Here is a 26,642-nt window from a genome sequence, read left to right on the forward strand (position 1 = left end):
TTTCACTTAGTTTCACTTACATCTACAGAGTTATACAAAGTTCTGAAACCAAGCCATGCGACTGTTGAGATTACCATTCCTAAATCAGTTGTGATTACCATTTCTAAACCATTCCTAAATCATTCCTAAATCAGTTATGATTACCATTCCTAAATCTGTTCGTTTCACTTAGTTTCACTTACCTATGGGATATTTGAGGTCACGCCAGTGCATGCGAGGGATTGCATGGATGCTTTTGAAATCAAAGAAAAAGACGATTGTTCAGAGGTTCGATGATGCGGACTTGCATAACGCGCGAAGCAATTAGTCTGAACGGAGAGCTAGTTGTCTTGAAACATGGGGAGGCCCGTTCAACATCTACCACAAAGATTTCCACCCATCTTCCCTCTTCCTTCTCAAGGCCTCTAAAATTTTCATAATTCCCATAAGTGTTCATCTCCATCTTGTATCTTTACAAAAATAAAGTACAAAGATCATGTTTATTACATGTTACAAGGATCAAGTTTTTATTTCTGACGGTTACATGTTTATTACACAATTGAGAGATGATGATATAACACTTACATCTTCATCTGCGAGGATATAGTTATAGTAAGGCCCACTGTTGGTAACATAGGAATAGAAAGGGTAGATCCTGTGTAGTTTCACTCTGAAACGCCAAGCCTTGACCGCCGGGTTATAAGTAACCTCGGAAAGCTTATTGTACTCTGCCATCTTGTTTGTTGAGAGATGAGAGAAGAGATGGAGTATTCGCAGAGATGAGAGAAGAGATGAGAGAGGAGATGGAGTAACGGTGAGTGTTTAAATGCAGAATTCTCTTAAATGCAGAATTCTCTTAAATGCAAGAGATGTAGCGTATAAATGATACTCGGAAGTGTCATGATTATTAAAAGAGACTTTTTCACAAGAGAAGTCGTGGGGACGTGTTCTTTCGACGAGTCTATCAAAAGTCGTGTTCGTTCCACGAGTCTATCAACCTCGGGCAAAAATAGGAGTAATAGATTCTAAAAGTTCATTAAATTACAGGCTTTTTCTCAAAATTAATATTATCTTTTTCATTGATTATCTCCTACACTGGTAGTTGCTATCATTAAATATATGAACTCTAAATATATTCACTAACTATTATACATTTTGGAAACTGACCATCTTTTAAAAAATAAAACGATATAATATCTAAATTTCGTTAAGTTTTGTATAGTTTCAAATTTTCATACAATCTAAATTGTTACGTTTTGCTTAGTTTCATAAATTTAGCCCGTGATCTCCACGAGTTTCACTTACTTATACATATTTATGTATGTTAAAATTCAGGAGAGGCAACTGTTGCAGTCAGAGAGCGTGTGAGATAAGTTGAAGTAGTTATGCTTTCTCGGAGAGAGAAATGGTTTAATCTCGGGGGAGTCTCGAGTCAATCAAGTAATAATACTCATCAAATCAACCTTAAATGGACACGCCACTGTTCAACTTCATTCAATTATTGGATTTAGACAATAAGTAGTTATGCTTTCTCGGGGAGAGAAATGGTTTAATCTCGGAGGAGTCCCAAGTCAATCAAGTAATAATACTCATCGAATCAACCTTAAATGGACATGCCACTGTTCAACTTCATTAAATTACAGGATTTAGACAATCGAAATCATTTAGGTTCGCTTACGTATGTATAGTTAGATATCTTAATAAATTATAGTTTTACAAAGTTTCAATTCCAACAGACGCAACTGTTATTCAAAAGGCGTGTGACAGAAGTCATGTCTTCTCGAGGAGTCCATCAAATCACCTATAAATGGTTTATCACTTCTACAATTACACTCTACAATTACATACAATTTCGAATCTCTACAATTTCCCTCATCTCTCTCACACAATAACATTTTTTCTTTTATAAGAGTTAGACATGGATTCTCTCCCTCCTTCAATGCTTCATAAGATTCTCTCTACGGTAGCAACGATGAATATCCGGGATTTTGGTTCTGCAAGGATTGCTTTTCCCGGGTTCAACGAAGTTGGAAGAGAAGATCACTTCTACAGATCGGCCAATCTCATTTACCTGAATGACTGGGTAGATGAGGTCAGTGCTGTTCGAACATTCAGGCTTAAATGCTACCGTTCGGGTAATCCAGAGGCCATATACTTGAGAGGTATGTATGAGTTCTTCATCCTCCATTTAGTTGATGAAGGAAGGGAAAAAATCCATCTTGCTGGTGAGAGAGGATGCGAGTTGGCCCAGTTTGTTGATGGAATGCTGAACTTAGCCTTTAGCGTTGATCATAGGGGAATTGTTCACAACTACCCTGCCTTTACTCGTCAACATGTTTATAAGATGTTTCAAATCATCTGTAGTTGGCAACTCTCAGGCCATTGGGATTACGATAAACCTGGCATGTTTCTATCTGTGGCTGAAAGGATAGATCCTAATGTGCCATGTGATTGCTGGTGTTCCCACATAGACCCTCCAGAGTTTGAAGTCTCCCTAGATGGATCACGATCACGGTGGAAATGCGATCGTTGTTTCTGGAATTGTGCAGCTTGGGACTTCTGCTACCAAATACACTTGACTGCTCGCACATGGCCAATTGAAGATTAGTAGAAGTTTTATCTAGTTTTACTAAGTTGTTAAGTTGATGAGATGTTATGCTCTGTTATTTTTCTAGTTCTATCTATAAACATTATGTAATTACTCTAGTTATATCTATAAACTAATCTTTTTATTTGAACTTCAATAAATATATCAATAACAACACATGTGGCCGAACAATAACGTAATAATAAATTGCAATCTAAATGTGGAGTACTCAATGTGCGATTTAGTTCAATTTAGCATAACTTTGTAACTGGGACAGTATTTATTTGTTCAGGTTTTATTACGCTACACAGTTATACCAGAATTTACAATTACACTAAGTCATACAAAGGTTTCGGAAGTTAAGGCGAAATAGATCCGAATTTATGGATCGGGTCTGGATGGTCCGCGAAATGACCCTGGTTGGGTTGTAATTATGTAAGTTTCTGTTGGCTCTGTGGTCTTTTAATAAATTTTCTGATTTAATTAAAGATATATTAAATGCCAAATCCGGTCAGTTTCGGGCAGGAGTATCTCGATCATTTTTTTCGGGCAGGAGCACCTGAGCGTTTAATTCTATATAAACTGCATCGACCGAGTCAAATTTATAATTTTGATTTGGTCAAGTTTCTATAAATTCAAACCATACCAACCCAACCAAACGTTTAGATTAGGTAGACTCAAGAAAATAATGTGTTGTGATTTTCTTCATCCTCTGTTTTCAAAGTAATTTAGTAAACAGAACCATAGATTTGCCAATACATATGACACTTTCTTGCACATGAGACCGGAGACTAATTAGAAAAACAAAAACAAAATCTTTGATTTATTAATTTCCCTTTCTTATGAAATTAGAAAAAAAAAACACAAACTGAGGATTTTGATCTCTTTCTCTCTATCTATTATATTGCACAAAATCCTCTGTTTATGTCCCCCTCTCATGTTTACATCTACAACTTTTAAGTTTTGAGCATTGTATACCTAACATAAGTTGGTAACTTTATCATTCATCACTATTGCATAGTATTATATGATTGATCTTCAAAGCTCAAGATCCAACAACCCTTGTCTCTTCCTCCTTGATTCACTTTTCCAGCTACGTCCATCAGATTTCTCTTCTTCCTCTGAGCTATGTCCATTGTTGCTGAACAAACCTCTATCAACAAGCGGGCCTTGTGGTGAATCCGACCTCGACAAACCATGCTGATCAGAGGCAGTCAAAATCTTTGCTGGATGCTTGTGGATATGCATTCTATATTTCTGCAAGAGGTTTATCATTTCACACTGTGTAAAAATCATTCATTCACACATCAAAGTTTTTCAATTTGTAAACAAAAAAAAAAAAGATAAAAAACTTTTTTTACTTGTAAATGGCTCTTGATTTCATCGTTGGTTAAACCATCAACTTTCATGATATCTTTAATCTGCTTTGGTGTTGCCACTGGTCTCACCAACAACAAACATTAATCTCAGTATAATCAATCAAATTGGTTAACGAGATACAACTAAAGTTGGTTCCTTGTTTGTGTAAGGACTAACCTTGTGACCCTCCAATCATCTGAAGAGCATCAACGAACCTCCGGTGAAGATCCTCAGACCATCTCCTTCTCAGCTCTTTCTTCTGAATTGGATGACTCTGCTCAATTCTGCTGCTATAGTCAGTCAATATTGGAGTCCTGAGAGACAGAGGAGGTGGTCGGGGAGGGACGTTAAATGACAGAATTGCCCCTCCTTGGTTAGAGTTATTATTATTACTACAGGTCTGAGTCACACACCGGTCTTCTTCTCCGTTTGTCTGTCACAATGATCAAAAAGGTTAAGATCAATCAAACACAGAACAAAACATTAAAAGGTTTGATATATTTTTTTTTTCATCTTACTGATGGCAACTGGGAGTTAGTGTTCGAGATCCATAACTGGGCAGAGTTCATCCAGTTCTTCTTATTATCAATTTCCAGTTTTACTGATGAAGCCTCTTCCTTCAACCTCTCAATCGCTACACAGAGAAAACATTTCGTTAAATACCAAACCACCAAACAAATAAAAATGAGAATAAGAGAGGGAGAGAGGCACCTTCGTTCATCAAGAGCATGCATATAGGGAGTTCACGTTTGAAAACATCGATCTTCTTCCTCTCTTCCTCCAATTTTCCGACATATTCATCTATTTCAAACAGTTTTGAATGATTGTCTCTGATTTTAGACACATCGTTGAGAAATTGAGATAAGGGTTTTGCTAAAGAGTACAGATTCAAATCAAGACTCATTCTTTGATCTGTATCTGTTTGCACCATCAGAAACAATATAAGACAAATAAGCTAGAAGATCGTTTATATAGAAGAAAGAAGAAGGAAGAAGGTGAGATGATAAGAAGAAAAGAGATTAGGGAAGAAGAAGAAGTACGCGGTGAATTGTAGCCGCTGTAAATAAGTGAAGTCACGAGGGTATTTATGTAAAGTTTTAGTTAATTAGACTATCTTTAACTGGAACTAAGAATCTTTTTGAGATAAGACCGTACACAGATAAGACCGTACAACTTACGGATGAGACCGTACAATTACACTAAACTTATATAGTATGTTTATTCTCTTATTTATTTATTTATTTGTTTTGATATTTCTTTCCTTTTGTTTTGCCTTTAACATAAATACACAATATCTAGTTTTGTGTAAACTTGTTATTATTTTGTATTAGTGATTTCTTACTCAAGATTCTTAAATTCTCCCATGCTGAGTATATTTTTTTCTAAATTAGAAAAAATGGGTTGTGAAAAAAATGTATAGAATTACACTGCGTATTATTCATCATCACATCAGTGGTTGCCCTTGTACACCATTGAATAAATGTTTTCATGGTTTAGTTGCTTTTCTTTAGCATTTTATTTGGGTGTGTTTTCTCAAATCAGATTGTATTATAGCATGGGCGGACCCAAGATTGAATATTGGGTTCAAAAATTATATTTTACTAACTCTATTACTTATTCTTTGACAGTTTCTTATACAAAACAAAGTTTTATCAGTTTTCTGTGGTGTCAAGTGACCCTACACCTTTGCAAGTGGGTCCGCCCCTGTATTATAGTGAAATAACGTGTTTATAATTTGCAAATAACTATAGGCTTTATGACTAGTACTAACACCACACTTGATCATTTATTTTAGAAAATGATAAATTGGAAAAGTAAAATAAAAAGAATGAAAAGAACATAATTATATTTTCTTATTGATTGGGATGGTTTACTGGTAGACAAACTTTAGGAAAATCTGGAATTTAGAATCAGTTCCCTGACACTAAACTCATGCTTTAAACTTCATTTGAATATCCAAAGAGATGATACATCCATGCATTGCATTTTTACAGAGATTAATATAAATATTTTCATAGATCAAGAACACTCATTGTTTATCCAAAAAGAAAGATATATTTTTGTATTAGTAAAACATCTACAAAATAAAAGTAAATTTTGTTTTTCATTAAGCTTATAAAATAAAATAATAATTTTTCAATGAATTCTACATAAACCTATTACTTAAAATAAAGAAGGCTTAGCAAAATTATCTATTCATTCATTGTGCTTGTTACTATACTAACGTGCGTGAGTTTTTTTTTACGTGTAAGTAAGTTAGTTCATACTGTATTTCTAATTATTCTAAATTTGTAGAATAAAAAAGGCGATGTAAATATTTTTGAACTAGAACACTAGCAAATTACCAATGAGCATAAAGGATCTTTTCGCACAATCCAATGTTGATCCCACCACACAAATCAGCTTTATTCGACGCTTTTTCTTGCTAGCCATACGCAAATATCAACCAATTTCTTTTTTGAAAAAAAAAATCAACCAAGTTTTTATATCATTTAATTTTTCAAAATAATATATTTGATTCCTAATCCAAAAAATATTCCCGAACATCGTAGCATGCAATATGTCTAATTCCATATACACATTACACAATAAAGGCCAAAAGGAAGCTTAACGGACGGACAAAAGGAAACGGTTACTATAGCCATTTGTAACATGACATATGCCCAACTAATCAGATTTTTTCACGAGAATGGTTTTCTTTGAAAGATGAACTGAAACGTCTGGAGTTGTAATAAGGAGACCCAGATATTGATACCATTGATTGATTAGATTCCTCTTGTGGGTTCACGTCATGTGTCTCTCTAACCTTCTTTTTTTTTCTCCACTCCTTTTTAAAATATTTTCTTACAAAGCTGTAGCAAACCATAGCTTTTGCTTTGTCTATCTACTTGGAGGATAAGGTTTGTCGTTTCTATCGGCGAGAATCCAATGATATCTTTGGTGAATAAGCAAGAACCTGATGATTTGACTAAGCCAATCTCGAAAAATACAAAACTTATAACATTGTGCCATCGATCATTGAATATGTACAAGGAATAATTGGATATGATATATCTTATATCTTGTGAAAGAATACCTTAGATTATTGATCAAAGTCTCCCTATATACAATACATTTTCCATAACACATCAAACCTCATTGTTCACGACATACAAATTAAAATCCAGCAAACATCAAAGAAAGTTCATATATACATAATTGGGTTCTTGAACTGAAATCCTTGCTGATCTTTAGACTTATGAAAGCTTAGTTACTTTTGACCCCAAAAAAGCAAAGAAAGCTTAGTCGTTACCAACCATAAATGAATAAGGTGTAGAGAAGTAAGAGCATGATTATCAATGGGACTTATTTGGTGGTCCTTAGAGTTTTCTATTATTATTTCTAGATTAGGACATTATTAAGGACTTTTAATGAAAATGGTGATTATTAGTGGGATTTTTTGTTGGTCTTTAGGTAAATTTTTTTTTTTTGAAATAACTAGTAACATATATAAGATAAAACATATTATTATTTTAAGTTGAATAACTATTAAGAAAAGAAAATTTATTCATTTAATAGAAAGATAACAAACATTTTATTACATTTCTCACCGCCTGCTCTAACACGAGGACTTGATGCGTAGTAATCTCCAACTCGTTGCCAGAAGGTGCCTGACTTATGATCAATGCCAACAAGGGCATCCTTAGATGTGTTGAGCAAGGCGCTGATAAGAACCTCGTCATCAGCTGGAGTCCATTTTTTTCTCTCCCGACGCTCCGCGGGTGTGTCTTCAGGTGTAGCAGGAGCCTCAGAATGTTGGGAACTGAAAGGAGAGATTTATGAGGCTCCGGGGTATACAGTAGAAGGAAAACTTTCATAAGGAAAGTTTTCATTGCCAACATTTTCACGTTGGCTATGAAGAAGCCCGACGTAACTAGTATACTGGCTATATGGATTCCTTGAATCCATAGCACCAGGAGCAGAGATAAGATTTATTCGAAAATTAAGCTAAATAGTGAAGAAAGAGGAGAGAAAGAGGAGTATGGATGTGGTTGATGAATGAACTGTGGATGGGATTTAATAATATGTGAAAGCTAAACAAGTAATAAGTTACAACAACTAACCATTATCTACCTAGTCTAATCAGAAGTTATTACACATATATCAATTTCTTAAAATAAAAAAGACAGTTGGTTTAAGTACCATTATCTACCAGAGTCTAATCACGCACTTGACATATCAATTTAGTTACATCAAGACAGAACTACGCAGCAATCGTTTACAACAAACTTAAGTTGTTTCCTTGTCAACTCATCAAAGGAACTATCTACCACAAACTAAACTTCAATACGCAATACAATTTAGTTACCATCACACTTGGATATCAATTTAGTTCACACTTGCATTGTCTACTCACTTTAGCATTAACAACTAGAGTCAAATCACTACCAATTAACCAATAACACCTACCTCGAGCTGTAATGAATGTGATAATTTGTGTTCTTGTTGATGAGAGTAGAGCGAAATTTATTCCAAACCACAAAACACATACAATATAATCGCAAACGGAACCACGAACTCATGAAAGTAGACATAATCTAAACAATACAATCGGAAATGGATCTATCAAAGCGAAGACAGTGGATCAATACAATCAATCTATCAATACGAACTAGTGGATCTCAAGAATATTGAACTTACTGCTAGAACTACTCGAGCTCTAATCTATGAATCTATCAAAGCGAAGAAGTGGATCTCAAATGAACTTATTTAAAACGAAAACATTCAATCGCAAACGACATTCATTTTATCACAAGAAAAACAAACTAGACCCACTTGCGGAGGAGTTAAAGCCACAAGATGAACCAAAAAATGTCAAAGCTAGGGATTGAGATTGAAATACCTTTTCGATTGAAATAGGCGGCACCGCTTTCGGTGAGATAACAGAGCAGGCTCGACAGAGCCTTTCGCCGTCGAAACTGCCGAGCCGCGTAGTAATCGGGATGATTTGGGGACCAAAGCTGAAGATGCCCGCGATCGCCGTCAAGAGAGAGAGACTCGGGAGAACATGCAAAAGAAAGAAGAGGCAAAACGCAATTGCCCTACTCCAATTCCATCGACGAATCGCAAGCAGACAGGTGGCACTAAGGACACAAGACCGAAACTTCTTAACTAAGGACAATCCACTTTGTTTCTTCATTAATTACGCCTTTTTATTTAATTTTGAATCCAATTTAACCAGGATATCGGGCTAAGATACACCGATATTTATGCTCTAAGAACCATAATCTTTCAAACCTCATCGTAGTAATGAATTTCTTATACTTGATTACCATGAACTAGTTAGGACTTATAAAAACTCATAAACTTAAGAATTTATATTTGTTTATCTTAGGAAATGAATAAATAATAAGATTATACTTTATGAATGATTTCACATATGTTTTAATCACTTATACTATCTGAAGATATTGTTGGTAATTGGTAAACAAACGATACTTCATGTACTTTAAACGATTCTTTCATTCTCTACAGCTAAAAAGCTGAATGTTTTGGATGGTCTTAGTTTTATCTTTTAAAGACGAATAACCAATAAGATGCTGTTTTCTCGAGTAAAACAAGGAACAAAGAGAAAGGGTGATTCCGTTTTTATACAGCGAAAAGATGAATAGATTCCATGGAATAATGATTTATTCATTTGGATATCTATGTTTTCTGGAGTTAGCAACACATCCGTTGTCGTCCAGCGGTTAGGTTATCTGGCTTTCACCCAGGAGACCCGGGTTCGATTCCCGGCAACGGAGCTTTTGTTTTTGTACATAAATTATTTTATGTTGTCAGTTCAGAAGGTTTATTCAGCTGTTATGTTATGTTATGTTATGGGTGGCGAGATTTTTACTTCACAAGTGTGGAATTACCTTCCGCCTTTGATATTCAAGAGAAACATTGTCTTCTTCTTATGCCTCACAGACTGATATCCAGAACCGGTTTCACGAGAAAAAGTTCTTCAAGTCGAACCTAGGAAAGAACGGAGGATAAGGTGTTCAAGAACTTGAGGTCTTGTTTGGATTGTCACAGTGCTATTAAGTTCATATTGAAGATCACAAAGAGGAAGTAGCGGTGAGAGACTTAGTCCGTTTCATTGCTTTGAAATATGGACAATGTTCTTGTAGAGACCATTGGTTGCGAGAAAACTAGTCAGAGAAATTGTACACAGTAATAGGTTTAGGATTAAAGTTTTATAGAAGCTTAATGTACATAAAATCAACATTAAAGAGATTAAGGAACAAACGCATGAAACTTCCTAATTCCGAAAAAGAGAGGGCGAGTGTATTAATAACATTTGCTAGTCTCAAGACAAGTTTCGTAAGATGAAGATTGGGGAATCACTCAAACCCATGCATGTATATACTAGTAGTAATCTAAATACAAATAGCGTATATATACATATTGTGTCGTGTAAATACATTAGGATATAGAGATTCACATGGTACAAGCGAGCTTAGTGGTAACGAATCCACATGAGTGATTAATTAGTGTTTCTTCCTCTTCCCTATATGTGATCTCTTCTAGGGATGCATCACCATTTCTCACGGTTCCGAGTCATTAGCAATTGGTTTGACTCCACCTTCATTATATTTATTGTTTACAAAAAATATTAGTAATGCAAATTGGAATCTCGTGAGATAGAAAGCACTCCTTCCTTATGTTTTAACTAGTTTGGGGACTTAATTATGTGATCGTGATTCGTTGATTTTCTTAATTTTATATATAGGATCTATGTGCATACATCAAATCAAAAGTCAACCTATTTATTTTGAGCATTTCCTGCTGGAGGAACACAAAATTTAATATAGATCAAGATCTACATTTGCACACTGTTATTTATTTATTTGGTTTATATTAAAACTCCCAAAGTCAAATCTCAAAACACTTTTTTTTTCTTGAACCGTCGGTCGCGATTATATATACAGTAGAACCTCTATAAATTAATAATGTTGAGAGTTTAAAATTTTATTAATTTATATAGATATTAATTTATAAAAATTTCATTTTTTAGATTTCTTTTTAATTTTGAATATTTTTATTAATAAAATAAGAAAATATTTGATTTTACCGTATATAAATTATTTAAATGTTAGTAATTTGACTTCCATATTATTTTATTATCTTATTTGGTATAAATTTTTATGTTTCATAGAATTTTTATGTGGTTTTCGATTTAATTTTACTAAATATTATCAAAAATATATTAAAATATTAAAAAAATAGAAGTATTTTCATTGTGAATATAAAACCGTCTCTACTTATATAAAATATATATAGAGATAGATTATTAATTTATGATTTTAATGGAACTATATATTTACATGAGAGTTTTAAAAATTTAATATCTTATTATTTTATCAATTTGTGTCATATTTTACACCGACACAAGTTTGTACCGACAGAATTTATTAATTTGTAGAGATTATTAATTTATTGAGTATTAATTTATAGAGGTTCTACTGTATAGTAGTTGTATTAGTTGAAAATAATTTAAAGCAGATTGACTTCACTTAATTTTGCTGTTGTTGAAAATAAGTGATTGGTAATAAATATCCCACTTAGTCAATGTAAAATAAACAATTTTTTGAGCAAGGGGAATCAATCTGTATATGAAAATGTACTTTTGCCGACAACGAAAACTTGGCAATTTTAGTAAAATTCTAGCATGCCTATATATCCAGTAGATTTGACGTAAATTAAATGTAAAAGTTGTAATTAAAGGCAAGCATTTTGCATGAAGTACGCCGCAAAAGAGTTTATGGGAGTGTGATGCATGGGGATTCACGTCGTCTACGCTGACAAAACTTAATAGAATACTAAAACTTAATCGTCTCTCTAGCTTCGTACATGTATTTAAAAGACTGTCCTTAGGTCGAACCTCAAACATAGACTCGCAACACAAATCTTGAGGGAGATCAAGATTTGATTATATTTTGTCTTACAAAAATGAAACAAACCAATCTCCTATGTAACTTATTCATAGGAACCTTGTTAGTTTGGTTGGGCTCTGTTTTGGTTAAGGCAGAAGACCCTTACTTATTCTACACTTGGACTGTTACCTATGGAACAAGATCTCCTTTGGGTGTTCCTCAACAGGTATACTCTCTGATCTTATTACTTATATCTATTGCCGTTAATCGTTATAAGAAATCAACACTAGTTAATGTATTTCTAATATTTTGGTACGCTGTACGTAGGTCATTCTTATCAATGGGCAGTTCCCTGGTCCAGCGATTGAAGCTGTCACAAACAACAACATTGTTGTTAATCTCATCAACAAGCTCGACGAACCTTTCCTCATCACTTGGTATATACCACACAACTCATTGGCGTATTTATTTTGTATAAGTGTATATATACTTAAAGATATGTTATGTGTAGGAATGGAATTAAACAGAGAAGGACATCGTGGCAAGATGGAGTATTGGGAACAAACTGTCCGATCCCACCAAACTCGAACTGGACTTATCAGTTTCAACTTAAAGATCAAATCGGCACTTTCACTTACTTCGCTTCCACATCGATGCACCGAGCTAGTGGTGCTTTTGGTGCTCTCAACATTAACCAGAGATCCGTTATTACCACTCCTTATCTCACACCTGATGGTGATTTCACCCTTCTCGTCACTGACTGGTTCAAATTGAGCCACAAGGTACATATACTAACACGATACATATAAGTACAACCTAATGCTTTATATTTACATTGTATACACCTAATACTTATTTTTACTCTTATTTGTGGTTACTAGGATTTGCGAAAGCGGCTTGACGCAGGCTATGCACTTCCACTTCCGGATGCTCTTCTTATCAATGGTGCTTCTAAAGGTTTAATATTTACCGGTCAACAAGGTAATGTCATCATATAACCCAATAAAGAACCTTTTGTTCTTTTATTACATCCCATGGTCTAGCTAGTAGTCTAGTGCTATTATTTGATCTTTTATTTTCGACTATCATCAGGCAAAACATACAAGTTTAGGGTATCGAATGTGGGGATAGCAACATCCATAAACTTTAGGATTCAAAATCATACAATGACCCTCATTGAAGTAGAAGGCGCTCACACTCTTCAGGAGAGCTACGAGTCTCTTGACGTCCACGTTGGTCAATCGGTGACGGTCTTGGTTACTTTAAAAGCTTCAGTGAGGGACTATTACATTGTAGCCTCGAGCCGGTTTACCAAACCAGTACTAAACACTACCGCGAGTCTTCGTTACCTAGGCTCCAAAAACGCAGTCTATGGCCCTCTTCCCGTTGGTCCTACTTACCATATCCACTGGTCCATGAAACAAGCAAGAACCATCAGGTATAATAATAACAAACCAACTTGAACCATACAATCTTAGATCGGTTTGGTTTAATTCGATTTATTATGCTGTATTGTAGGATGAATTTGACGGCAAATGCTGCAAGACCAAACCCACAAGGATCATATCACTATGGTACCATACCGATAAACCGAACTTTGGTTCTAGCCAATGCGGCTACGATGCTCTATGGCAAGCTTCGGTACACGGTAAACCGAATATCATACATCAACCCAACAACACCTTTGAAACTTGCCGATTGGTACAACATTTCGGGCGTGTTTGATTTCAAGACAATCCTTAGCACTCCTACAATCGGACCAGCTCATTTTGGTACATCGGTTTTCGACATTGAGCTCCATGAGTTCGTGGAAATCGTTTTCCAGAACGATGAGAGATCAATTCAATCTTGGCATATGGATGGTACTAGTGCCTTTCTTGTTGGGTAAGCATGCACCTTTCCCTCTGTTATCTAAACCGGTTCGGTTATTTACAACAATAACCGGAGTTTTTTTTTCAGATTTGGGTCAGGGACATGGAATGAGACCATGAGAAAACGTTACAACTTGGTTGATGCTGTTGCAAGGCACACCTTTCAGGTAATAATTCTTAAAAAGAAAAAATAAGATCTTAAACAACTTCATTTAATCTAAATATATACATGATCATTTATGATTGTGAAGGTGTATCCGTTGTCGTGGACAAGCATATTGGTGTCGTTGGACAACAAAGGGATGTGGAATTTAAGGTCACAGATATGGTCGAGGAGGAATTTAGGTCAAGAGCTCTATGTTCGTGTCTGGAACGATGAGAAGTCTCTATACACTGAAGCTGATCCGCCTCTCAACGCTCTTTATTGCGGCCTAGCCAAACGTCCCCTTTAGATATTTTTCACGTATATTATTGTTCTTACAAGTGGAGTGAGGAAAAAGAACAAACGTACACCTCATTGATTTTTCAATAAACAGACAGAAAAAGAAAAGAAAAACTTTATGTCTTATGAATTGTATTCGGATTGTGTTCAATGTTCATGCATCTAAACCATAATTTCTATATCACAATTATTACTAGAACTTCTGCTTAACCAATTCAAACTATTTATGCGGTTTGTATATGTTTGTGTTAAACTAAAACCAAATCATGTGTTACAATAAAGCTTTAACGTATTTACATAATTCTTTTTTTTTTTGTAATTTGTTTAGAGTCTAGGTTTTATAACAGAAACACTAATTAACGGACAACAAGCTCGGTTGAAGATTAAGGGCCGACTAGTTCGAACGCAGCGGGAGCGGAAATTTGCGGATGCAGGCAGGGGCGAATCTAAAATGATTTGTTAATGGGTGCAAAATTTAATAATTGACTAAAGGGACTTCGAACATGAGACATTGAGGGGGTGCACAACACCATTAAACCATTTTATCCAGCTGACTCCTTTGTATTTCTAGTTTTCTACATACGAAATTAATAATATTAAGAATATTACAGGTGCACGTGCCACCATACCTGATGCAGTGGCTTCGCCCCTGGATGCAGGTGGTTGTGGTTTCAAGCGTTATTAAGCGTTTTGTATGACTGGCATAACGTTTGGAATTTTTTGTGTGTGCGGAATATTTGCGACTGGTTGATTATAAAATATTGCACCAGTTTAATAATAAATTATCAATATTATAACATTATAAAATATAAAAACATATAATTATATACTAATTATCAAGGAGAAATTTTACTTTTACACTTTATTTGATACCACTTTTCATATATACACATAGAAGGAGGACATTTTCAGAAATACCTAAATCATTAATAGACAAAAGACAAAAATAATCTTCTCACAATTCTAACTTTATTTTCTATCTCTTTCTTTCTCGAGATAAATCTTTGACAGACGAGATCGAGCGGCGGTAACGGAAACGCGACGGCGACGAGATCGAGCAACGTTAACGGCAACGAGATCGAGTATTCTCTCCCACGAAGCAGACGAGATCGAGACTCGAAACCTCAAAACGTTGAATCCTCAGAAAGAATCACAAGTTGTAAGTAATTTTCTCAGATTTTGTTGTTTCAAGAAAGAGTAGTTACCTATTAATAATCGGATCTAAGAGAAAGAGTTTCGTTAGTGAACATTGAGTTTTTAAAAATTTATAACCTTTTGTAAATCTAAGTTTTAGAAAAAAAATGCGTGAAGTTGAATTATGAATTTTTGCATCATGTTTTCATTGCTGCGACAACTTAAAAATAATCCATTTTATCGGCTTCTACCATTTGTGTCCAGCTTTCGGAGTGGAAATGAGTTCTCTTTTACTCAAGTTGGAGATGATTTCAAATTGGGGCGTTGGATGAGCTTATATTCTTTTCTTTCACATGGTAGTGAATCCAGATCTCATTTCTCCACTAGTTTGACTCTGACATGATGCTTTTGAGTTATTTAGTAGTGTAATTGACATGTTCAGTTCCCGACACTCATGGAAGAAGCATGTGTTCAAGCTTATATGAGAGCCACAACCCTGTCAGCACACATTTGCTTCGATCTACAATGGTAATCAGCATATTCATCATCTGCTCTTGTTTTTTTCTTAAGTCTTATTGACCAATCATTAATATTTTTTTGTTTCTTCTTGTGTCTTAGATTGCAGAGTCTGTTCTCTTTAGCAGTGATAAAGACGCAAGTGAAGGCTCCACCTCAGCTGTAGAAAACAGTGAGTTAAATAACTCAGTTTCAGTTGCTCTTTCTTGCATTTTTGTCTAATATGTCAGATGTTTCCTATGATTTGATGTCTCGCATCAACTATTTACGAATGCCGGGTGTTGTGTAGAGTGTCGACGGTAAGCCAGGGATTTGTTTAGAACCTTATTTACTTCATGAGAAAATCCTGTGGTGGCGAATGTAAGTTTGGCAATAGACTTACCTTTTTTACTTATATGTTTTGAGAAATGCTGTTTCTAATGAAAAGAGTCAACATGTCTGCATTTCTTTCACTAGTAATCACTTTTTAAACTCCCAAGTATAATCTAGTCTTTCTACATTGAAAGACAAACCATAGTTTTTCTTCTAGAATTGAGTTTCTTAAGAACTGCAAGTGAGTTACAAGTTTATTGCTTCTGCAGGTGCTTGTACGTGACATTTCAAAAGTCTCTATTCCACAGAGGAGCTTGCTGGCGTCTCTGTGACATTTCAAAAGTCTCTATTCCACAGAGGAGCTTGCTGGCGTCTCTGTGACCGTATTGAATTTCCTTCAAAGGATAAAATCCAACATGCCCTCTGATTTTTTTTTTTGCTGAGTTAGTATCTTTACACAATTTACAGTCTTCCAGTCTCTGTTACAACTAAAGGATGAATGTTGTCTGATTAGGTTCTAGATAATCTTATAAACAATTTATAAAGACTTATAAAACCATTTGTAAAGTATATAAACAATTTATAAATGCTTATGAAAACGTTAAAGTTTATACAATTTATAAGGTTTATATAGGTTTATGAATCAATTAGAAAGTCCCTAAATCATTCATAAGAATCTATAACCATTTAGAAAGTCTTATAAAACAATTTATAAGAGTTTGTAAAAAAATTTATAATGGTTTACAAGAATATGTAAGTAATCAATAAGAATTAATAAGAGTTTATAAATATTTTGTAAAGTTTATAAAAAACAGTTTATGAAGTTTGTAAATCATCTATAAAGTTTGTAAATCATCTATAAAGTTTGTAAATCATTTATAAATGTTTATAAATTATTTGTAAGAGTATATCAACCATTTATAAAGGCTTATAAAGAAGTTTATAAAGTCAATAAACCGTTTATAAATGTTTATAAAAGAAATCAGTTAGAAGATTTTTAAATCATTTATAAGAGTCTATAACCAAGAAAGGCTTACAAGAAAATTTATAAGGTTTGTAAAATAATTTATAAGATTTAATTATAAAGGTATGTAAATAATTTATAAGGGTTTATAAAACATTTATAAAAATTCATAATCGGTATATAAATTGGTTAAAAACAAATAATACTTTATAGAAATTAGCGCAAATAGATTTAAAAATTGGTTTATAAATTTTGTTTATAAAAGTTCATAATTGGTATAACAAATATATCATTTATAAGAGTTTATAAGTAATCATTATAAGAGATATATGTACCGTTTATAAGAGTATAAATTCATTTATAAAATTATAAACTATTTATAACGTTTATTAATCATTTATAAGGTTTTCTAAAATTTTATAATTTAATTACAAGAGTCCACAAATCCTTTTATAAAGTTTTATAATGCTTCATATATAAATCAGTTACGAGATTCATAAATCATCATTTTATAAGAGCTTGTAATGTAAGAGTTTATAAAATGTATAAGTGCTTATAAATAATTTTGTAAGTGCTAATAAATACTTTTGTAAAGGTTGTTAAATAATTTATTATCAGTTACAAAAGTGTATAGATCTTTTTAAATAACACCAACATTCACTACTCCAAACTTTCATATAAGGGTATAAAATTTAATATATTTTATAAGGCCTTGTAAATTTTAATGTATAAAGCTTAAAATTATAGTTTTAAATAATTTGTTAACATATTACATCGCCTATAAATAATTATTCGCAAGAGATGATTAAAACATTTATAAGCATTATCTATGGATTCATAAACAATAATGTATTAAAATTTATTAAAAATCACTTACAAACCTTCGTAAAACTCAGATATACTTGTTTATAAAGTATTATATAAACTCAGATATGAAATTTAAACACAAAAAAAAATATGTAAAGGCTGATAAATAACTTTTAACCCCTTATATATCTTATAATAAGATTTTAGAAAGCATTATGAAAATTAATGATAAAAAGTTTAAAAAGTAAAATCGGTGATATAAATACATGAAGATGCTCGTTGCAAATTTTCTTTAAAAAGAAACTAGAGTAAATGTAAAGTACAAATGATTTACAGCTTACAATCACTTATAAGAACACGTGTAACACATATATATTACAGAAAGACATGTGTCTTGTTTCTCTTATATGTGTCAAGAACATATATATTACATATAAAAACACATGTCTTCTCTCTCTTTCTGCAACTCCAATCTTCTTGAACATTGTGTTTCCCTCTGAAAACATAAAAACATAAGGCTAAATATATATATTATTTTACGATTTCTTTTATAAGGCTTTATAAATATAAAAATTGTAATAAATACCTCAAGGGGGTTACTATTTCTAGCAATATGCAAATCATGAGTAATTAAAACTTCATCCAGTGTCTGAATCGTATTTGACACAATCCTTGATGATAAATGAGTTCCTCCTGAAACATTAACAAAAAACATAAAGCTAATAGTGAATCTCCAAATGACATGATTATATTTATAAGGTCTTATAAACGTAAAAGTTGTAATAAGTATTGTTATGGCATACTTCCAGCAATAAGCAGATCTTGAGTACTACATACTATCTTGTAAAATAACTAACTGATAACTATCATAAACGAAAACCTTAACAAGAAGTTTCATGTTGTTACCTTAATGGTTACACATAGATGAAAGCCTCCATTCTCTTGAAGTTTGTTCAGATATGATGCTACTTGACGAGCATTCCTAATAAATACCGTTGGAAGCTCTTTTAAACTAAAACTTAACTTTGAAGGTGAGACATAGCAAATATTTATACTGTTTAACTTGGAAGGTGAGACATCGATTCCAAAATCTTCTAAAACAACCCCAATCAAATCATTGTAGTTGATATCTTCAAGAATCATACTAAGAGAAGATCCCCTTTCATCATCGACTATGAAAGCCCAATGAATTCCATTTATTAGTTTCCAGTCTCCACGTATAGAACATAATTCGATCGTCATAATTCTGATTATAAGAATATGGGGATTAAAAAAGGAATGATCAACAAGATATATCAAAAAAAAAACATAACACTATGTTCCTCATTGATAAAAATTTATAAGGTTTTATAAATCTGAGATTTGAAAATTTCATGAGAAAAACTTCGTCTCCTTCCCAGAAACCGATCGATCTTGAGAAACCAAGCAAAAATTACAGAAAAGAGACGAAAATCACTATCTATTATCCTCTGACCTTTTTTACGCGTTCGTGAAGAGAGATTGTTATGTCCGTTTGAGCTTGTAGTCTTCGCCAAATCTCGTCAGACGTCAACGTCGTCAGAATCGTCAAATCTCGCCGGGGAAATCGCCGGAGTCGTCGAATCTCGCCGGAATCATCGAATCTCTCGCTGGAGCCGTCGATCTATTTGGAGATTTTGAAAATTCTTGTTGGAGAAGACATATGTTTATGTTTGTGATACCACTCAAATTACCCTAAGGAGTGTTACTCTCATCAAAAGAGGTTCAGATGTAGTACTTAGGGATCGAATCCACAAGGAGCTAGGGAAAAATTAAATCTAGTGTTTATTAATTCTAAAGGTTGTAAATGTTTAAATGAAATAGCAATAGTAACAAGCGAGTAAATAATAAATGTAACTTGGTTGGAAATGATATTAGATGCAGGGCCACTATTCAGGTGTTGGAGATTATAATACCTATAGATGCCTAACTGTTGCATGCATGATATATTAGAGCTCATTCGCTTAACTCAGTGATCAGCTGTCGCATGTACCACTGGTTAAAAGACTAGATCTCGTGTCTCAACGGTTAGTATGCAGACAACGAGAGAGTGTCGATCGATAGTCTATTAAGACGTCGACCGATACACCTTTGCCAACGTCGATCGATTATCAGTTGAGGACATCGATCGACGGGTTCTAGCCAGGCCTATGCGTGATATCTTCTCAATTTGCATTGTTTTAACCATTCATTTTTGCACATGTTGATCATTTAGGATAGCATTTAGATATGTTTAGGTTGCATTGCATTACATATGTCCTTATCAGGTGATGGAGATTTCACATGGTGACTTTGGAGTATCTAGAGATGATTTGGAGGCAAAATTGGTGATTCTCGGAGAAGAGACGCAGAGGTTAAGTGTCCCAGCAGCCTTGTGACGTCCCAGCGGCCTTTTGGCCCCTCAAGAAGCCGCTGGAGACGCTCGAGAGATGAAGACTCAAGAAATGGAGACCAAGTGCGGGAGCGGCCTGATGCAGCGGTGTGACGAGACCGCTGGGAAAATACCCCGTTCCCTGCCGCGTTCGTACTTGTCGCAGCGGTGTACCGAAGCCGCTGGAGACGCTCGAGAGATGAAGACTCAAGAAATGGAGACCAAGTGCGGGAGCGGCCTGATACAGCGGTGTGACGAGACCGCTGGGAAAATACCCCGTTCCCTGCCGCGTTCGTACTTGTCGCAGCGGTGTGATGACGAAGCAAGGAAGCCGCTGCGAGTGTCCCAGCGGCTAGGCGGAGCGGTTTCACGTGGCCGTTGCGAGTCAAGAAAGTCAACATTTTCCGTGTTTGACCAGATAATTACCAATTTGTGTTTTGGTTAACCCAGGTTTGTTGGGTTAAACCATGTTCGACTTTAAGCTACTATAAAGGTCCTTTAGACCTAATTGTAGGCTCTTATCTTGTTTTCTATCTAATCACAAAAGAACTTTTAGGTGAAAGATCCTATCTTGATCATTTTTCTCTTGTGATTGCTTGATTATCTTGATCATTAATCATGATTAGCACCAAATCATCTTTGATTCTTGGGCTCATCATGGAGAGTAGTGAGTAGTCATCTTTGGATTCATGGGTTAGGGAGATTAAGGGTGATTAAGCTAGATCTAAGGTGTTTAGGTGTAGATCAATCTTATTCCTTGCTAGTAGAGGGCTTTTAATGCAACTTTAGAGTTGGCCTCTCTAAAGTTGAGCTCTAGGCATTTCATACCCGGAAGGTGTTTGATGAAATGCCTGAACCAACTCTCCTAAGCTTTTAACATCCTTTACCAAAGGGATTTGTTGTTAAAGGTGTTAAGATGGCTAGTAGACTTGAGATTAATGATTACTTAGATAACATTCAACCAAAGGGATTTGATGCTTGAGTTATCTAGGTAAATGAGCATTCATCTAGGGATAGAGTTTGCTTAGGATTGTGTCTAGGCCTAAGGTAGATATAGATTGGTTAAAAGTTGACACCTTTAGGTTGAATCTTGATCACCCAAGATCAATTCCCATAGCCCATGAGTTCTCCCTTCTTATAAGAAAGAAAGCTTTGTCCTTTATTGCATTTTAGGTAGTAATCTAGTTTCAAATCATCTCAAAAACTGGTAGCACTTAGATTAAGCATGGTCTTGCATTTCCTTTTGCTTTAGAATCACTTAGAACTGGTTTGACATCCTTTATACTACAACATTTGATTAGGAGCCTTGAAACTCCTATCATTAATGCGCGAGTATGAAATGCCCTACTAAGATTCTAAATTGGCGGTTAGCCCTCTCTAGCAATCCTAATATGATAGATAGATGTCAGGATAGGATAACAAGGGTGCTTGAATATGCAATCCTATGATCAAGTTCTAGTTAGCAAGGCTAAAACAAGCAATGAATACAAATCTATCATGAATATCACAACAAGGCAGATCTATAGTTTGGGGCTAATCCCACAAACCTATATGAACCCTGGATCTAACAGTTGAACTACTCAGACATAGCAAAGCAATTCATATCAATAGAAAAATGAAAACTCATAGAATAGATGAAAAGAAATAGAAACAAGGAGTTCCAATCACAAGTGATCTTCTAGGAAATGTCTCAATGAACTCAACCCAACGTGCGTGTCTCTTGTTCAGCTTCACCTTAAGATATCTCAAGGACTGGTGGTCCGTGTGGATAACAAACTCATTAGGCCAAAGATAGTATTGCCACGTTTGGAGAGCTCTCACCAAAGCATATAGCTCCTGGTCATAGGTGGGGTAGTTGAGTGTGGCGCCTCCAAGCTTCTCACTGAAGTAAGCAATGAGTTTCCTATCCTGCATCAAGACAGCACCAATCCCAACTCCGGAAGCATCACATTCAATCTCAAAAGTTTTAGAAAAATCAGGAAGTACAAGTAAAGAAGCATGAGTCAGCTTCATTTTTAACATCTGAAAAGCTTTTTCTTGGGCTTGTTCCCATTTGAAACCGACGTTCTTCTTGATCACTTCAGTCAGCGGAGCAGCAATGGAACTGAAGTCCGGAACAAACCGGCTATAGAAACCGGCCAGACCATGAAAGCTTCTTACCTCGCCCACCATCGAAGGACTCGTCCAGTCTCGGATGGCTTTGATTTTTTCCTCGTCCACTCTAAGTCCATCAGCACCTACAACAAAACCTAAGAACACTACGTGTTATGTTCTAAAAGAGCATTTACCAAGATTGGCAAAGAGTTTTTCTTTCCTAAGAACTTCAAGAACAGATTTGAGATGCATCTTATGATCTTCAAGGTTTTTGCTATAGACAAAAATGTCATCAAAGTAGACAACAACAAAATGACCTATGAATGACCCCAAGACATGATTCATCAAATGCATGAAAGTGCTAGGTGCGTTAGTAAGACCAAATGGCATAACAAACCATTCATACAATCCTAACTTGGTTTTAAATGCGGTTTTCCACTCATCACCTTCCTTCATCCTAATCTGGTGATAGCCACTTTTCAAATCAATTTTAGAAAATACACATGATCAATGCAACTCATCAAGCATGTCGTCTAACCTGGGGATGGGATGCCTATACTTTACCGTGAAGTTGTTGATGGCACGGCAGTCCACACACATGCGTCAAGAACCATCCTTTTTGGGCACAAGAAGGACAGGAACGGCACAAGGACTGAGGCTTTCCCGGATGTAGGCTTTCTCAAAAAGGTCACTAATCTGTTTCTAAATTTCCTTGGTCTCCACCGAATTGGTACGGTAAGCTGGCCGGTTTGGTAGAGACGCGCCAGGAACATCGATCTGATGCTCAATGCCTCGTACTGGTGGCAATCCTTTAGGATTCTCATTTGGGAAAAAATCAGAATACTTCTGCAAAACATCTAAAAGTTCACTCAGAATCTCCGGTGCAAGATCAGAAGAAGAAGCCATAAGAGATTGTTTGTACACAAGTAAAACAAATGGCTTTTGAGAGTAAAGAGATCTCTTGACCTGACTTTGTTTGATATAGAAATTGGAGTTCCGTTGGGATGATTCAGGTTCATCTGGCTTGGGTTCCTTGTCACGGTTCCTCTTGAGTTGGATCTAGTCTTGATGAACCTCCAAAGGTATCAAAGGAACAAGCGTGATCTTCTTCCCTTTATGATCAAAGGAGTGTCGGTTTGTGAAGCCATCATGCACGGCTCTCTTATCAAATTGCCATGGCCGGCCCAAGAGAATGTGGCATGCATCCATAGGAAGAACGTTGCAAACGACCTCGTCCTCATATCGGCCAATGGTAATAAGGACAGTGACTTGCTCTTTCACATACTGTTCTCCAGCCTCGTTTAGCCATTCCAACCTAAACGGACGAGAGAGAGGCAGAGTAGCAAGTCCTAGTTTCCTGGCAAGAGTGTCACTAGCAACATTAGTACAACTCCCACCATCAATAATCAAAGAGCAAACCTTTTCAGAAACTAAACATCGAGAATGAAAGAGATTCTCCCTTTGTTCCTTCTCATAGTTTTTGGGTTAGACACTCAGAGTTCTTCTTGTGACAAGTATAGGGCCATGCGCTGGATAGTCAAAACAAGGCTCCTCATCATAGATCGGGTCGAACTCATCATCAAAGGCGGAGTCGGAACCATCAACCAAACGGCTGTCCGTCTCATCGAAAATAGACTCGACCATGCCTTTCCTAGCAACGAGTAGTGGCCCGTGATGCGGATATCCAAAGGACTCTTCCACTTCATCAAAGATCGGACCAAGATCTTCTTTGTTCTCCTGCTCATCCTCAGATTCAACTTCTCCATTATCCATGAGAATCATCACTTGTTGGTTGGGACAGTTTTTGGCAAAGTGTCCTAGGCCTTGACATTTAAAACACCTAATGTCTCTTGCTCGGCCAGAAGTATCAACTGCCTTTACTTTGTCATCACGAGCAGGGACATCAGTTTGAAAAGCATTATGTGTTGTGGAAGAAGACTTACCTTTGTCTTGGTAGCTTGGCTTAGGAGCAAAAGTCGGTTTAAGAGAGTAAGCCGTTTTATAGGTAATGGCCGGCTTTGAGAAACTCTTTCTCTTAACTTGTTGCTCGATCAAGATGGATTTGTGTAGCATCTGTTCCACACAACCATACTCTTGAAGCTCCATACGGTCTTGGATGTCTCGGTTAAGGCCAGAGAGGAACTTAGCCATAGTGGCGTCCATGGGCTCGTCTACATCAGCCTTGATTTTCAAAGTTTCCATCTCCTGGTGGTAGTCTTCCACGGACTTAGTACCTTGAAGCAAGCGTCTGAGTTTCTGGTGGAGGTCTCGGCGATAATGAGCAAGAAAAATCGTCTCCTCATCAGCATGGAAAACTCATCCCATGTTTCAATCGGACTCTCACCTGTTCTTCTCCTGTGTGTCACAACTTGATCATACCAATTAATAGTATAGCCAGAGAATTCAGTAACAGCTAGTCTAACTTTCTTAAATTCAGAAAAGTTTTGATAATCAAAGACATGTTCAATTTTTCTTTCCCATTCAAGAAAAACATCAGGATCATTTTTACCTTCAAAAGGTGGGATTTTTAGTTTCAATCCACTTAAACTATCATTAGTACATTCATTTCTAGCAAAAGGATTGACATCACCTGGATCTCGGGTTCTAGGATCTCTTCTTGGACGGTATGCTGATCTGGCCTCATCCTCTTGATCATCCTCCTATCGGATCTCATCGTCGGACCGAGTGTTCCTACGCGGATGGTTTCTTCTTGCTCCGGCTCTAGAAGGAGCTTGGCTGGCCTGAATCTCATCAAGCCTCTGGTGGATCTGATCTAAACATGCGTTGAACATGTTAGACATAGAATCATTCAAGGCACGCATTTGAAGGTTAGACAATCCAGCAATAGAATCACTCAAGGCACGCATTTGAAGGTTAGACAATCCAGCAACTGAGTTTCTGGGACGGTTCCGTTCATCATCACTACTCATGGTTCCTGAAATTTCTTAAACACAAAACGTTAGATAAAAATCCTCACTTTCTCAAGTGTTTGATCCTCACCCACACATGTGTTTCTCTCAGAATTTGGATGGTCACACAACAAGTTTTCACTCAAAGTTCTAAGAAGAATAAATAAAAAAAAACTCAATGGACAAAATCCAAGCAAACACAAGGGATTTTTGGTTTTGAGAATCCGTTTTAACCACCTCAAAGACTGGATTTCTCCTCAGCCAGCAGGCTTTCTCTTCCACCACCAATCCCCAAATGAAAAACTTTTCAAATTCTTTTTTTTATAGATTTTTCTTTTCTTTTTTTTTAATAGATAGAGGATGGTAATGAGGGGCCCGGATTCAAGATAGATAGAAGAAGAAGTGTTTATGATTAAAAAATGAAAGATGAGAAAGATGAATGATTTAGAAGATACCAAACGAGCGGCTCTGATACCACTTGAAGGACCCTAAGATCGGCTCACTCGAATGGATCAGATTTGGATATGAACTCCAGATGGAGAACTCGATGGATTGAAGGGTCGCACGAAGGTTGCGGAATGGCCTTCGATATTCCCGACTTCAGATGGTGCTTGATATGACTCACAAGTCCACCAAATGAAGAATCTCTCGTCGTTACTAGATATGACTCACAAGACCAACAATTTGAGGAAGTGTTTACTTGAATATGACTAACCAAGAAACTAAGAACAAGTTCTAAACGAAGAACAAAGAGTTTAACTCAAACTTTAGACAAAATCGATTTCTGATTTATTAAAATGAAAGAGTTTCATACTTATAGAGTTTTGTAGATCTAGGAATTAAATAGAAAAGTAGATCTAGATCTAGTTTTTAATGCGAAAATTAAGTGATAAGACTAGACAAGGTGACTGTTCGGCTTCTGTCCAGATGCATCCGAACCGGCTAAGTCCAAGGCGGTAAGGACAGTCACATTGGCGGGACGATCAGCAAGGGCCGCGGGGCGGTCTGATCGGACAAGTTGCGTTCCGACAAAACCAAAGTCTTCTGATAGCTTAAGGACCCTTGCCTTAGAGAAATTTCCAAAGGAAAAGTCCATGATCGGATCGAACAAGGTAGAGAGATCATCAGCACGGTCGTCGGTACATGCGGTACGAGCCAAAAGAGAAAAGTCTCGATTATTTTGTGAAACCTCATGATCCAAGTGAAGTCTGGCATGATTTTTCTCAAGTCTAGCATGATCTTTCTCAAGTCTGGCATGATCCAAGTCAAGTCTGGCTTGGCTATCAGTCTTGGCTTGTCGAGTTGGCCGGGAGAGATGGGCTTCAGTTCGGTCAGTTCGAGCATCTGGTCGAGGATCTGGACGAAGCTCCAATCCGGACGT

At 35.8% G+C, this 26,642-nt stretch overlaps 2 protein-coding genes, 1 long non-coding RNA gene and 1 other non-coding gene across 4 annotated transcripts; 3 read left to right on the forward strand and 1 right to left on the reverse strand.

Annotated features, from left to right (window-relative positions):
- Positions 1 to 3,374: 3,374 nt before the first annotated feature.
- Positions 3,375 to 4,959, reverse strand: LOC106449308 (transcription factor HHO5). The gene is made up of 5 exons (XM_022717117.2): positions 4,637 to 4,959; positions 4,444 to 4,559; positions 4,103 to 4,358; positions 3,928 to 4,004; positions 3,375 to 3,823 (listed from the first exon to the last, which is right to left on the reverse strand). The coding sequence occupies exons 1-5, from the start codon at positions 4,854 to 4,856 to the stop codon at positions 3,605 to 3,607; spliced, it is 888 nt and encodes a 295-aa protein (XP_022572838.1). The 5' UTR covers positions 4,857 to 4,959; the 3' UTR covers positions 3,375 to 3,604.
- Positions 4,960 to 9,636: 4,677 nt separating this feature from the next.
- On the forward strand, positions 9,637 to 9,708 carry TRNAE-UUC. The gene has a single exon. It is a non-coding gene; the product is annotated as a tRNA-Glu (tRNA).
- A 2,103-nt stretch (positions 9,709 to 11,811) lies between these two features.
- LOC106449307 (L-ascorbate oxidase homolog) lies at positions 11,812 to 14,428 on the forward strand. The gene is made up of 8 exons (XM_013891083.3): positions 11,812 to 12,049; positions 12,151 to 12,260; positions 12,335 to 12,605; positions 12,705 to 12,804; positions 12,916 to 13,261; positions 13,342 to 13,707; positions 13,783 to 13,861; positions 13,946 to 14,428. The coding sequence occupies exons 1-8, from the start codon at positions 11,900 to 11,902 to the stop codon at positions 14,144 to 14,146; spliced, it is 1,623 nt and encodes a 540-aa protein (XP_013746537.2). The 5' UTR covers positions 11,812 to 11,899; the 3' UTR covers positions 14,147 to 14,428.
- Positions 14,429 to 15,539: 1,111 nt separating this feature from the next.
- On the forward strand, positions 15,540 to 19,281 carry LOC125592325. Its single transcript, XR_007328146.1, has 3 exons — positions 15,540 to 15,626; positions 15,713 to 15,798; positions 15,889 to 19,281. It is a non-coding gene; the product is annotated as an uncharacterized LOC125592325 (long non-coding RNA).
- The last annotated feature ends 7,361 nt before the right edge of the window (positions 19,282 to 26,642 follow it).

Source organism: Brassica napus, chromosome A3, assembly GCF_020379485.1.
Source record: "Brassica napus cultivar Da-Ae chromosome A3, Da-Ae, whole genome shotgun sequence".
Classification (NCBI taxonomy): domain Eukaryota; kingdom Viridiplantae; phylum Streptophyta; class Magnoliopsida; order Brassicales; family Brassicaceae; genus Brassica; species Brassica napus.

What these genes read in the sequence shown, in the direction of transcription:
- LOC106449307 (XM_013891083.3), top strand. Translation starts at nt 11,900, where the DNA reads ATGAAACAAACCAATCTCCTATGTAACTTATTCATAGGAACCTTGTTA. An exon ending in GGTTCAAATTGAGCCACAAG is followed by an intron (nt 12,606 to 12,704) that starts GTACATATACTA and finishes TGTGGTTACTAG; the next exon opens with GATTTGCGAAAGCGGCTTGA. An exon ending in AAACAAGCAAGAACCATCAG is followed by an intron (nt 13,262 to 13,341) that starts GTATAATAATAA and finishes GCTGTATTGTAG; the next exon opens with GATGAATTTGACGGCAAATG.
- LOC106449308 (XM_022717117.2), bottom strand. Translation starts at nt 4,856, where the DNA reads ATGGTGCAAACAGATACAGATCAAAGAATGAGTCTTGATTTGAATCTG. An exon ending in CTAACTCCCAGTTGCCATCA is followed by an intron (nt 4,359 to 4,443) that starts GTAAGATGAAAA and finishes TCATTGTGACAG; the next exon opens with ACAAACGGAGAAGAAGACCG. An exon ending in GATGATTGGAGGGTCACAAG is followed by an intron (nt 4,005 to 4,102) that starts GTTAGTCCTTAC and finishes TGGTGAGACCAG; the next exon opens with TGGCAACACCAAAGCAGATT.